At 33.8% G+C, this 12458-nt stretch overlaps 1 protein-coding gene and 1 non-coding gene across 3 annotated transcripts in view; one reads left to right on the forward strand and one right to left on the reverse strand.

The window, feature by feature from the left end:
- Sesn (Sestrin) overlaps positions 1-12458 on the reverse strand; it is a 168394-nt gene that overhangs the window by 127489 nt on the left and 28447 nt on the right. For both annotated transcript variants that reach the window (XM_071790346.1, XM_071790347.1), the window contains one exon: positions 9693-9758. In XM_071790346.1, coding sequence (XP_071646447.1) covers positions 9693-9758 — 66 coding nt within the window. The remainder of the gene's footprint in view (positions 1-9692; positions 9759-12458) is intronic.
- Trnak-cuu (transfer RNA lysine (anticodon CUU)) lies at positions 9880-9952 on the forward strand. The gene has a single exon. It is a non-coding gene; the product is annotated as a tRNA-Lys (tRNA).

Below are 12458 nucleotides of genomic sequence, written 5' to 3' on the forward strand. Positions count from 1 at the left end.
AATTAATGTCAAAAAGGCTATATATAAAAAAAATGCATTGTTTTTATATGGTTTTTATGTATCTACGGAAATACAAAAAATATTTTAAGATTTTGAACGATTAATATATTTCGTTGGCATTAGAATAAAAGAAACGATTGAGAAAAAATACTTTAGTTAATGTTCACGTTATCCACAACACTTCTCTCTTTTATGTTATCGTCAATTAAATTTTATTTAGTTTCACAAGATTACAACATTTATTTCCTTAACGACAGGTATAATCATTAGATATAGAAAATGATATAGAAAATAAATTGCTATTGCAAAATTTATCAAAAAATTTGTCGCTAATAGAAAAAAAATTGTAATTAACAAGATAAGCCGATTAGATAAGATAGTATAAGCCGACGAATATGGTTAATTCGAAAAAGATTACAATATAAAAAAATATATTTTCCGAGTAACTATTAATATCGAAGAGATAAAAAATGCTTTTAAGATTTTAGACAGTCTCTACATTTCGACAACGTCGTACTGTAAAGCTTTCTAGTAGTAAATTGGTTAGCCATGTTTCATGAAGAAGAGAAAAAAACGATACGAAAACAGACTTTCACATTGTTATTATACCTTTCGTATTCATCTTCTTTATAGGTATAAATGTTTTTTAAAAGTGCTTTCTCTCTCTCTCTCTCTCTCTCTCTCTCTCTCTCTCTTCTTTCAGTAATACACAATTTTTTCTTAAATATAAACGTTTTACTTTTTTACTCGGGATTGAGGTTCTTAAAAGTAAAATCTCAGAAAAACCATAACAAATTAAGATAATATTATCTTACAAAATAATTTGCGAGATAAGGATGTACAATATCTTGCATTCAATTCTACAGGAAATCATAACAGAGCCTCTATTCAATTTGAGTATTGATATTCAACGTAATGATATAATTTCTAGATCTTTTTGTAAACGCAATTTGCGTCATGTCAAATATCATCATTACATAAAATATGCGATATTGATGTAACTTGGTCAGAACCAAGAAATTGTTTTCAAACATTCCGAATAACTATCGCGTATAGCTGGATAAGAAAGATTAATTATGATAAGAAATATGAGCAAAAGAGAGAAACTTATAATGGATAGAAGCAATATCTGCGGTATGTTTTAAAGAGATCGTTTACTTTAAAGTCGATTTTGTCCAGGAATTGTGTAACGATGACATTTTTGCAGTAATGCATCGTTCGTGCAACGATACGGTTTTTTTCCCATTATTTGCTTATCTTATCGTACCACCCTGTCCTTTTCTTTGTCTTGCTGTTCTTTGCTAACTTGTGCTAAAGATAAGATCATTTTACTACCGAACAATGCAAGAGAGAAGATTGTTCGCTCGGTACACTTCAATGCATACCCACGAGAATAGCGAATTTCCTAATGAAACACGAAACATGCGCTTCAAGCACAACGCTTGATACAAAAAATATAGAAAAAATAATTAAAAAATATTTAAAAAAATCATACAAAAGAAGTAATATCTAATTTACAAGTAGTTTATTTCATTCCTTTCTGAAATATTGAGGTTATATAATACATTATGTATAGACATATACACAGGTGGGTTTTATTTCATGTGCCAATTATTTCCGCCAATACTGGGCTTAACACGGGCCCCGGACTCAAAATCTAATAAGATCGTTTATGGGTCCTCTCTGAACCCTTCAACTTTTATCTGAAACATTTTTCCAATAAACTAATACTTTCTGAGATAATTGGCACACGAAATAAAACTTACCCTGTATATGTATATAAAATTTGTAAACGTTAAGTAATTTTCTCTCCTTATATGCATCGGTCGTTATTCGAATAATAATGAATAGAATGGTCATGTTTAATACATTTCGAATAATTGAGGTTTAAAACTTTTCAACTATTTTCTGTGTGCATTTAATAAATACGTCACTGACTAGCAAACAACCAGTTCCTTGCATATTCTCACGGCTGTTTACTTACAAACATTTAATACAGTAAGAAATTTCTCAACAAACCAACCTAATGATTTGTGAACTTAAGAAACTATTCAACGAGAGATACTCGCGATGGCATCCTAGAATTCCTTAAAATGTGGGTCTCGTAAGTAGACATAAACAGTTATGAGAAATGTAATCATCGATCAAATCAAATTATTAAATGCACTTATAAATTACTTAGCAAGCAGAGCAATGTGAAACATTACTGTAAATATCTATATGGGTAAAATCATTTCAATTGCAGAAGCTCTTCTTCATAGAAAATAAATATTTTATATCTGTAATGAACATTTAACGAATATTGAAAGAGTTATACAGAAAAATGTCAAATTTACAATTTAAAAAAAAAAAACAGAAGAAAAGAAATGGAATAGGATAAATATCGCAAGATATTTAACCCGTTTATCAAGTTTGTATTTCGCCAATAGAGAGTTTATCGCGTATTGCAAAGTTCTCTCTTGATATCTATGTTTCGTAATCCTTATTTTAGAAAATTAATTATTAATGAATAACTAACAGAGAGGTTTTCGGCACTGATAAGCTATGATCATACTAACAAGTCAATCAAAGCGATATCAACAACTTGAGGTTGCTTAAGCGATAACTTAAGGCAGAAGTCGTAATATCAGAAGCGTGTCAGACTTCAACTAATCGATCCTATTGTGACTCGTGAGTCTCGGTAAACTGACGCCCGTGTTTGTCATTGCAATAGAAATCGGAGCTTAAACAATATCCTTCTATAAGAAGAACTTTTTGTTTTAGCTCGAGTCTCGACCACCCGCAGAAGGTATAACAGCAAACATCGATACGAACGAAACTCTACTCTCAACGAGAAAGAGGCCAATGATACTCTTAGCGGCTTACAATCCGAAGAAATATCTTCGGGAACAATTGATTCAATAAAACTCACGCCGTTAAGCGCATGATTAATGTACTTGATTAATGCATCGTCAAATTAATAATGCCATTATTATTTTAATAACCAACCACAATTTATTAATACCCGTCGAAAAGATCAGCTTAATCTAAATAAAAATTTAATTTCTACTTTGTTCTCAACTGCTTAATATCAGAAATTGAAATTTTATAGGCGAATAAATCTCCGATTAAATTTCTAATGAGAAAAACAATCTTAAATCTGGTATCAAATTTATATCAGTCTCTTTATCACTATCTGTCGCACATTTTACCTTTTGTTAACAGAACGTTTGCTTCAAACTGTAATTACCTCGAAAGAATTGTAAGAGGAGCAATCGGGCAAGAAAACGTAAAAGCCATTCACTATCTCGACCGAATCGACACCATATATTAATGTCGACAGTATCGACATTTCTATATCGATCCAAAGACATAACAATTAAATTGTGGTAGAGAAAGAGATTGCAAAATTTTCTTACAATGGTAAACCAAGAGGTAACTGTAAGTAGCCACACGCGAAGAGGTAATCGACATGGGTATGATAAGATAATATCATTCGAGAGATTGTGCATACCACTCTTCTTTCATTATCGATATTTCCTAAATATCTTCTAATCCAGATTCGACATTCTTTCAATAATATGTGTGTGATAAGTATCTTATTAAAAACAATAGCTCTTGTGCGAACAAGGTTGACTTAGTTCCTTCTCTTTTAAAGATTATAGATAATATTACTTACAACATTCCATTGATCAGAACTAATCCTAAAATAAAATTAATAAAATAGTTCAAATATAGTTCAAAAATAAAAATAAAATATCGAATGTCGACCCACATCTTACTAGGATTTCAATAATAGGAAATATTCAAGAGAATGCCGACACAAAAGGTTTGTATCAAATGTCCTGCTCATTTTCAATTCGCTACCAAACATATTCCCGAGGTAATATTTCCATAGGTATTCCGCTTGCGGCGGGTATTTATTTGCGCGGAGGCCTTCGGCGCGTGGGCTGCGTAAAATGGGGTGGAATTTACATGAAATATCTCGCTATTCCGTCGACTGCCGGCCCTTTTTTCCGCGTTATCTCCCCGCTACCGCGTGCATCTATTTCGCGTCAATGATATCGTCGACAGCGAAAAATGGCGAGAGAGGCCCGAAAGAGAAAGAGAGAGAAAGAGAGAGAAAGTCATTACGTACGCTGGCGTTCCGATAAACGCGCGTGTATAATTGCGTTACACAGCGTACTAACATCGTTACGCCTTTGATAAATTATACTGCAGCCGGGCGCAATATTTTTTTAATAAAATTACCAGCCAGAGAAAGCTTGCAAAGTGTATATCCTACGAGAGACAGCATGCGACGCATAAATGTCGTTGAATATTTCAAACTTCGTCGCTGTTCATCCACTAAGCTCTAGAGTCTTTTTACGTTACACATTATTTTGTTTACGTTACGTATTATTTTGTTTACGTACTGCAAATTAACTCGAGAGATGCTATCTTCTCTTGTAGTACTCATTTTTTATCAATCGATTATCGGAAGAAAGGCACAAGTTTAACATATCATACATGTATAATTGTATAATAATCAATTTCATTTTTAATACCTTAAATGCCTTAAAAAATATTACCTCCGTATAAATTTATTAACTTATGTTATTAATTTATACGGACTTTACGTTTTTCCGAACTGTTCTTCTTTCGTTAAGAAGAAACATTCAATAAGCTATTTCTTACTGAAGTTCCGAAAAAGTTCGAACAAGCTCGCCTCTGAAAAAAAAAATGATACGACAGCAATCCCGGGGAAATGAAAACAATATAGCAAACTGAAACTTCGGATTAAATGTCGCAGCGAAAATTATAATACAGTAATTCTGCGGCTTGATTTGTCATTTGCAGTTATTGTGAGCGAATTACAGTTTCAAATTCTGCAGCAACGTTTCATCGTTGCCATGGAAATTGCTTTGACGACGGTTTATTGGTTTCGCAACTAGATGTAACATAATTAAGCGACAGCGCACATGACATGCCGATTCTGTATGTTGCTGCACGCAGCGCCGGAACAAACTGCAATTTCAAACAATGCGTACACAACGAATAGTTACTTTGCAGAAGAGAGTATTACGAACTCTTAATATTATTTTCCTACGCGTTGCGACAGTATGAATGAGAGTAGAAACGGAAGATAATTCGCGGACGTGATAAGGTAGTCTCTGCCATCGCGTTATACGTCGCGTTCGTCGCTTTTCTGCGAGATATTTCAAAACGTCGGGCCACGAAATTAAAGCAATTGCTACCTTCTATTCATAGGAACCATTACGTCGAATTGATAAACGCACGCGAGCTCCGACGACAATTGACGCATTAAAGAAGACGAGGCGCGATGTCAACGACCCGTAGATAATCATATATAGATGAAGGTGATGTCATCAAAAAGAGATAGGGAGCCATGTGAACAAAGTGATTGAACTTCCGCTGTAACTGGTATATTTCTTCTTCGTATTGAGCAAAAAAATAGTTTAATAAATTATTATCATTCTAATTAATAAAACTTAACGTTAAAAGAAATTATGTACATTTAAATTTTTCATAAATCGTTATTTTGATAAACTCGGTATTAATGATTCCTGAAATTAGTACTATCTTGATTAAATTGATTCATCTTCGGTCATATTGAGTCAGTATATCTCCAATTTTACGTACGAGATGTCGAAATAATACCAGTTTAGCCAGTTTAGGGGCTAATTAATATCATTAGCGCAATAAATTGTATGTTATCCCTTTGCGGCAAAGGGCTTCGGTATTATGGGCTTCAAGGCTAAGTTAAACGAGCTGAATACCATGCTCTAATACGCAATTAATAGTCACTTATTACGAAAGAAAAAAATAACGTTTATAGAAATAAAATGCGGAACACAATAGACAACTGACCTAATCTTGAATAAACTTAATTGTAGCGGTAATATAATAATATATTGTAAAAATAAATATTCCACACAGGAAAGATTGTGTTATTTAAAAAATTTTACCACTTTAATCGTCTTGGAATAAAAATACGCAATGCAATGCTGGAAATCGAAAATAGAAAATATCGGATTCACAGATGTAGGACATTCGTCATCCATCTTCATAAGTGCATTATCAACGAGATTGCGCGGATTACTCTCAAACGAAGGAAAACAAATGAGATTGAAGATTCAATTCGGGCTTTAATGGAGCTCGTATATGAAGCACAAAGTGAGTTATTAGCAGTCGCTTGACTAAAGAATAATATTCATTGACCCGATCAAGATTCCTGTTGGTTTTCAACCTCTCTCTTCGCCCCTCGCATCCCACACGTTCTATTTTTCGTTAAAAAAAAACCTCGAGTGTTTCTGCAACATGACGTGCAAATTGGCTGTAGTGTCAGAAATTTAGGTCACCTCGTATTCGTTTTCGGGAAATAGCGGTCGAATTGCGCTACGCGGCAGCTACTATCGCTTTTCCAGATAAAGTGAAACTTCGTTTATTCGAGCCATTCTCGATACACGATGCCCGTTCCCCGATATCTATAAGGAACTACTATAAAGCAGAAGAACGTTCGATAATATTCCTTGGAAATTGACCAATAAGTATGTGAAGATAGTTATAGAAGAGAGAATGTATTTTCGAGTGATCCGATGGAGGCGTTCGCGGATAAAATAGGGCAATAAAATTTCTTATAGAAAAGCGAAAGAAAAGAAATACTAAGAAATATAATCCGTAAATTGCAACGTTATCTTTGAAAAGACGTAACAAAATAAAACAGTAACACGATACCTCTATGTGCATGACAAAATACGCTTGTAATCAATATGTTGCAAAATTATTTTTTATACAGTTAACATCTTCAAATAATGTTACACGCGTTTGCATAGTCCACTATATATGCGGTCTCTTTCTGCAATACTTATCCTTGCTTGCATTCAAGGATGCCGAGCATGATATCGCGAGCATGATATTACGCGCATGACAAATGGATCGCGTGTCAGTTACACAAGATCTTGCGCGGATCTAAAAAAATGATAAAAATCATCGAACGGCGATACGTCATCGCTTGATACCCGAATTCTCGATGATCGATAGTTATTTCGTGTTCAGCGACACGGAGAATTTACAGGATAGCATAAAGATGTGACAGAGGAATCAATAAGCGATATATCACATCGAGAGGATTTTCTATGCTAAAAATAATTGAAGATATCGAATTATTCGCGAGAGAATTCCTCACCTTTCAATCGAAAAGTCCTCTATAATTTCTTGCGAAAATAACCGCTACATCTTGACAATGTCTCCATGAGAAATAATACGTGAACAAAGTTTCTCAAACAACATTTTTTTGCTATCGTCTGGTCAACTCACTTTATTTCTTAATAAAGTGTTTTTATATGATATACACATATATACGAAGAATAATATCGCCACATAAAAATGTTTTTTTTTCTGTGATAAAAAATCAACAATTCTGTCTACAAAACTATTTTTAAAAGTGTCACGAGTTTTGCATCTTTGTAAAACCATCGTGTGCGATTTGTTTATACAAAATTATGCATTTGTTTACACTTACCTGTTATTTATTACAAGGATGCAGTTGCAGTTCGTAGAGCACACTTTAACCCACTTTATAATAAAGAGTATAAAGATTACGAGCCTAAGATCTTTTACTAGAAAAATAGGCTTTATGGCATGTTTTCCGTGTTGAAGAAGGATTAACGAAACGAGAACTTAACTTCACGCACCACATTTTCTAGAAGGCACTGTTTCTAATTGCGCGACGCCGCGTATATGCGATAATTGAACTTATTTATGAATGACAGTGTGTTTTTACTTCTTCTTCACGCAATGCGAAAAAAATCATATTCCGATAACTATAACTGTACAGCACGTGCGGATAATCATTACGAGCTCGACGCACGTTTGTACGATAATTCGAACCGATACATTCCCCCCCCCCTTGCTTAATGATTGCAAACATGTGCATCAGCGACTCGTAATCTTATCTAAACTGAGAACGATAGCGTTTATTAAACTCCGCAAAGTTGTGCAAAAAAATTCGATATTATAATCTATAAATTATCGCGTTATGTAACATTATATCCGGTAATAACATAGATCGCGATTTCTCTTGAAATATAGATCGCGATAAACTTGTTTATTAGCAGCCATAACATAAATTGCAGTGCAAAATGAGTTTCACGTTAATGTGTGCAATGCGCAACGTATTACGTCAGCAATTCTCGAGCGTGAAATGTGATTCGAGTGTCATTATTGAAATACATTGAAATTCATGGCAACAAAACAATATTATAATAATCGACATCAATAATAATTAATAACTAATTTAAATTCTTTGCGTCATTGAAAACGGCGTTTACTTTGAGGCTTTTAAAAGCGTGAAAATATGTTCAATATTTGAGAGCGTGCCGATTTTATTGAACGGCAGTTAATTAATCTAATTGCTAATTATAACGCGCTTTAGAACGCGCGATAACTTGATCATTGGCGCCACCTGTCAATCGATACTACAACCGATATCCTCTCTTCTATCGTATATTGATAAAATAAAAAAATGTTATATCCTGCAAAATAAAATTAAATGAGCAGGAATAACGATATCTTTTATTAATATTCGCAGGTCTAATGAATATAACGATCAACCAAAAAACGTAAAAAAATTAAAAATTACGAAATTAGACAATCTATTCAAATAATATTAATTACAATTCTCGTGTAATTCTTTTCGTAGATAAAAGTCTTTCAAAAATAAAAATATTTTTAGAAAAATCTATATTTTGCTTCAACTCGATCGGCAATGTAGCTCTCTTGATAGATAAATCGCAAGGAATACATTTCAACAAACAATGCCGGGGCTTGCGAATAATTAAAATAAATTAAGGGTCACCGAGGACAAGTGAGCGTTAGACCGATTCAACACCCGGTATAACGTGCGCCAATCATCACGGCCGACTCGTTACCGACCATTGCCAATCAGCTGGCGAAATCATTGACGTAGCTAGCGTTAATGCGATGGCCCAGATTCGCGGCAACATCAACCGATTCGTTTTTCATGTCCCACTTTTGGCGCCGGCCGATCGCGAGTAAAATAAACTGTCTCTAACAGAAAAAAAATAAGAGCAGAAAAACCGCACACTTTAATGCCGATTCACCGTCGATCCCACATTTATTATCCGTAGCATCAATTGTTGTGATCGTCGATGCCGCGTTTATGATTTTGAACAAGAAAGATCACGTTTGATATTACGGCAAAGTAAAATAAATAGCATCGTTAGAAATAAAATATTTCATGATAAATTACATAATAATAATCACAACATTATTTTGCAAGCGTGACATTTATCCTTGCAAATGAGGCGACTAATTATATTCTGAATATTCTTCATCGCTTCATCATTTAATACACATTTACTCTTATTTATCTCAAAGTACATGCTATTTTATACGAATGTGGCATTGAATTGCAAATTGTGCTTTCGCATAAGATAATCGTAATGCTGCATCAATGACAAAGTAGTTTAATTCATCAAAACCGCATCAAAATCCCATTAAAACCGCACAAACATCAATTAACGATAACTACAATAAAAATCTTAATCTCTTTTCAAAAGTATGACCGGAAAGATGCAGAAGAGCAGGTTAAGCCTCGGTTAACTTCAATAAACGCTCATTGGAACGGTCGTAAACACAAGCTGGTATACTAATCTACAAAAGCGATTGACGCATGCAAAAGTACTTACCTCCGAGAGTGGGACGAAGGCACTAGGTCCATCGAATGCCGGCACCGGTACTGGAAGTCCTCTTTCCTGTAAGAAAAAAAAGAAACAAATAAATTTTTTTTTAATTTAAATTTCTTTTTTGTTTTATTGTATTTGTACCTATTCACTCTGAAAACGTGTACGAGAAAATGCGGGCTCTCTCCTATGAGCCCGGCTAGCTCAGTCGGTAGAGCATGAGACTCTTAATCTCAGGGTCGTGGGTTCGAGCCCCACGTTGGGCGAATATTTTGCATTGCTTTTGTACATCGCAAAAATAGCTTTTATTAATTTTTTACAAAATGTATTTTCAAGTAGAGTCTTCGTTGCAAAAAACAAGATTAATAAAATTTTTTTCTAACAAAAATTTAAAAAATATGTTAGATTAAACAGAGTGATGCGATAAGCAATTTGATTTTTGTGAGTACAAATTTCATTTTTATCGTTTACGTTTTCAATATTAACTAATTAAAACATTAATTAATTAAAATATAACTCTCTCTTTAAGCATGGCTAACTTTACGTCAACAACTATAAATCAGAACTTTACGTCAAAAACTTCAAGTCAGAAATGAAAGAGAAAATTAATAATGAATGATCATGAAATAATTGCTTTAATTTACGGTTCCTTCACAACTGACTGTGTTCTATATCTTCATTAAAAAAATATTTGATTAATTGTGATTATATTTTATACAAAAAGAAATACGAATTTCCGAGAGGTGCTCGTTTATTAATAAAATTATTATATTAATGAAATTCCGCATTTGCAAATAGCACATTTTATCTCCTACGTTAGTCGAAAATAAAGTTAAGAGAATATTTTTGCCTTCACAGATGTATTTTTCGATCGTACAGAGAGGTAAAATAATTAGAGATATTTCGTAAATTATACGCGATTATCGATGTCGCGATACGATGCACTGTGTTTTATGTGTAAAGCCTCCTTTTCTTTTCCTGGCTTCCTGCCGGCTTCATGCCTGAAAATCGTTCTACACTATGTATAAAGCTTTACACACAAGTTGTATCGATCGACCTCTCTCTCGAGTGTGACAATATCGGTGAGCAGCACGGCGGATTCTACTCGCATCTACGTGTGCAATCTACATTTTCATCTTATTTTTGTGTTATTAAAAACTAAAATATCCATCTAAATTTCAGACAATAGTTTATATGTATAATTTTAAATGTGTGTAAGCCACAGTTATGCTACCTATACTATTAAAAAATAAATAAAATTACGCGCGAATGCATCTATAAAATTGAATAATATACGTTTACATATTTACATATTCGAAACTATTGACACTAGATTAGTGCAAAAGATACATATATGCATATATATTTCATCTTCTTTCTTCAATCTTTTACAATTTATACACAAACTGATCACGGTAATCCATAACGGTATATATTGTTTCTGAAGTTGATATTAAAAACATAACAAAGAGGCATAGTACATTACTTTGATCTTGAAAAGTCAAAGATAGCCGATTATTTTTCCGGTATACTTTCACTCCACTACCAGAAACGAACGAGGGCCGAGTATATTATACTTTGTGCGCGCGATGTCCTTGTGAAAAGTCCGAGATTAAAGAGCGATACAAAAATAATACAAAGTTACTGTGACCAGAAATGTTGTTTTAAAATCCTTCATTTTACACTGTCCCGGTCCCATTTGAATATTTACAATGCGCGATTGTTCACTTGTTTTTGACACCAATAGGATTATATTCCGGTATTATCAAGTATTTCCTTCAACGGCACTGGCGCATGAATTTGATCAATTCGCCGTTGTAATTCTTTCCATGGAAAAGATTAACTGCCGCCGTAATAAGATTAATGACCGGCATAGAATTCGGAGGTACAGAAAGAGCAACTCCGTGATAGGCCGAAGTTGCTTTAACCGCGAACTGCCTAGGTACGAGATATTTTTAGGCCGCAGTTCAAACGCCTCCCCAAATAGCCAGTCAAAACAAGTCCATTAATATATAGCCGACGGTTACTCCGGTTTATCTTTTATGCATAAGCACATCCTTCGTCGGAATATTCCCACGTATTCATTTTCAAGCTTATAAGCTAAAGTGATTACTTCGCCCAGTCATCAACTACTGTCCAGACAACTTGCAAACTAGTCTAGTTAAAAATTTTCAAGATATTCCGGAACTGGTTGCGATAAGATAAGATCAAAGTTCATAAAATCTTTTCTTAAAAAAAAAAATCAAGTTTTGTTCCAAAAGTCAGTGACTATTTTCGAAATAATGCCCGAACAGCTACCAGCCATTAGACCCTCCAACATAAATATCACAGTAGTTTATTTATTAAGAGAATTATAAAGTAGCAACGCATTAATAGCGGAGATACGAAGTCACAACAGCGTAAGAATCGCGCTCGACAGTTACTCTTCGCAAGGGATAAACTGCCGCAAAGCTGGAGAAATAAAGCTTGAAATATTCTGGACAATCTCAATTCAGCCGCGGAATGTATACAGGGTATCTCAGAATTATTGCACTTGCTCCCTGAGCCAGGAATACCGAAATTCCAAGAATTTTCAGTTTCAACAAAAATTAAAATTAATTAAAAATAAAAATTAAATCTTTCTACAACAGAAAGGCTATAATTTCTTTCAAGCTTGAGTAAAAATAGATCATACAATCGTATTCCATAATTTTTAATTAACTTGCAGAAATCGCAACAAATAATCAAAGTCTTAAAATAACAAACTTTTGATTTGTGACAGAAACTGTGACA

The sequence above is a fragment of the Temnothorax longispinosus genome, chromosome 10 (assembly GCF_030848805.1).
Source record: "Temnothorax longispinosus isolate EJ_2023e chromosome 10, Tlon_JGU_v1, whole genome shotgun sequence".
Taxonomy (NCBI): Eukaryota; Metazoa; Arthropoda; class Insecta; order Hymenoptera; family Formicidae; genus Temnothorax; species Temnothorax longispinosus.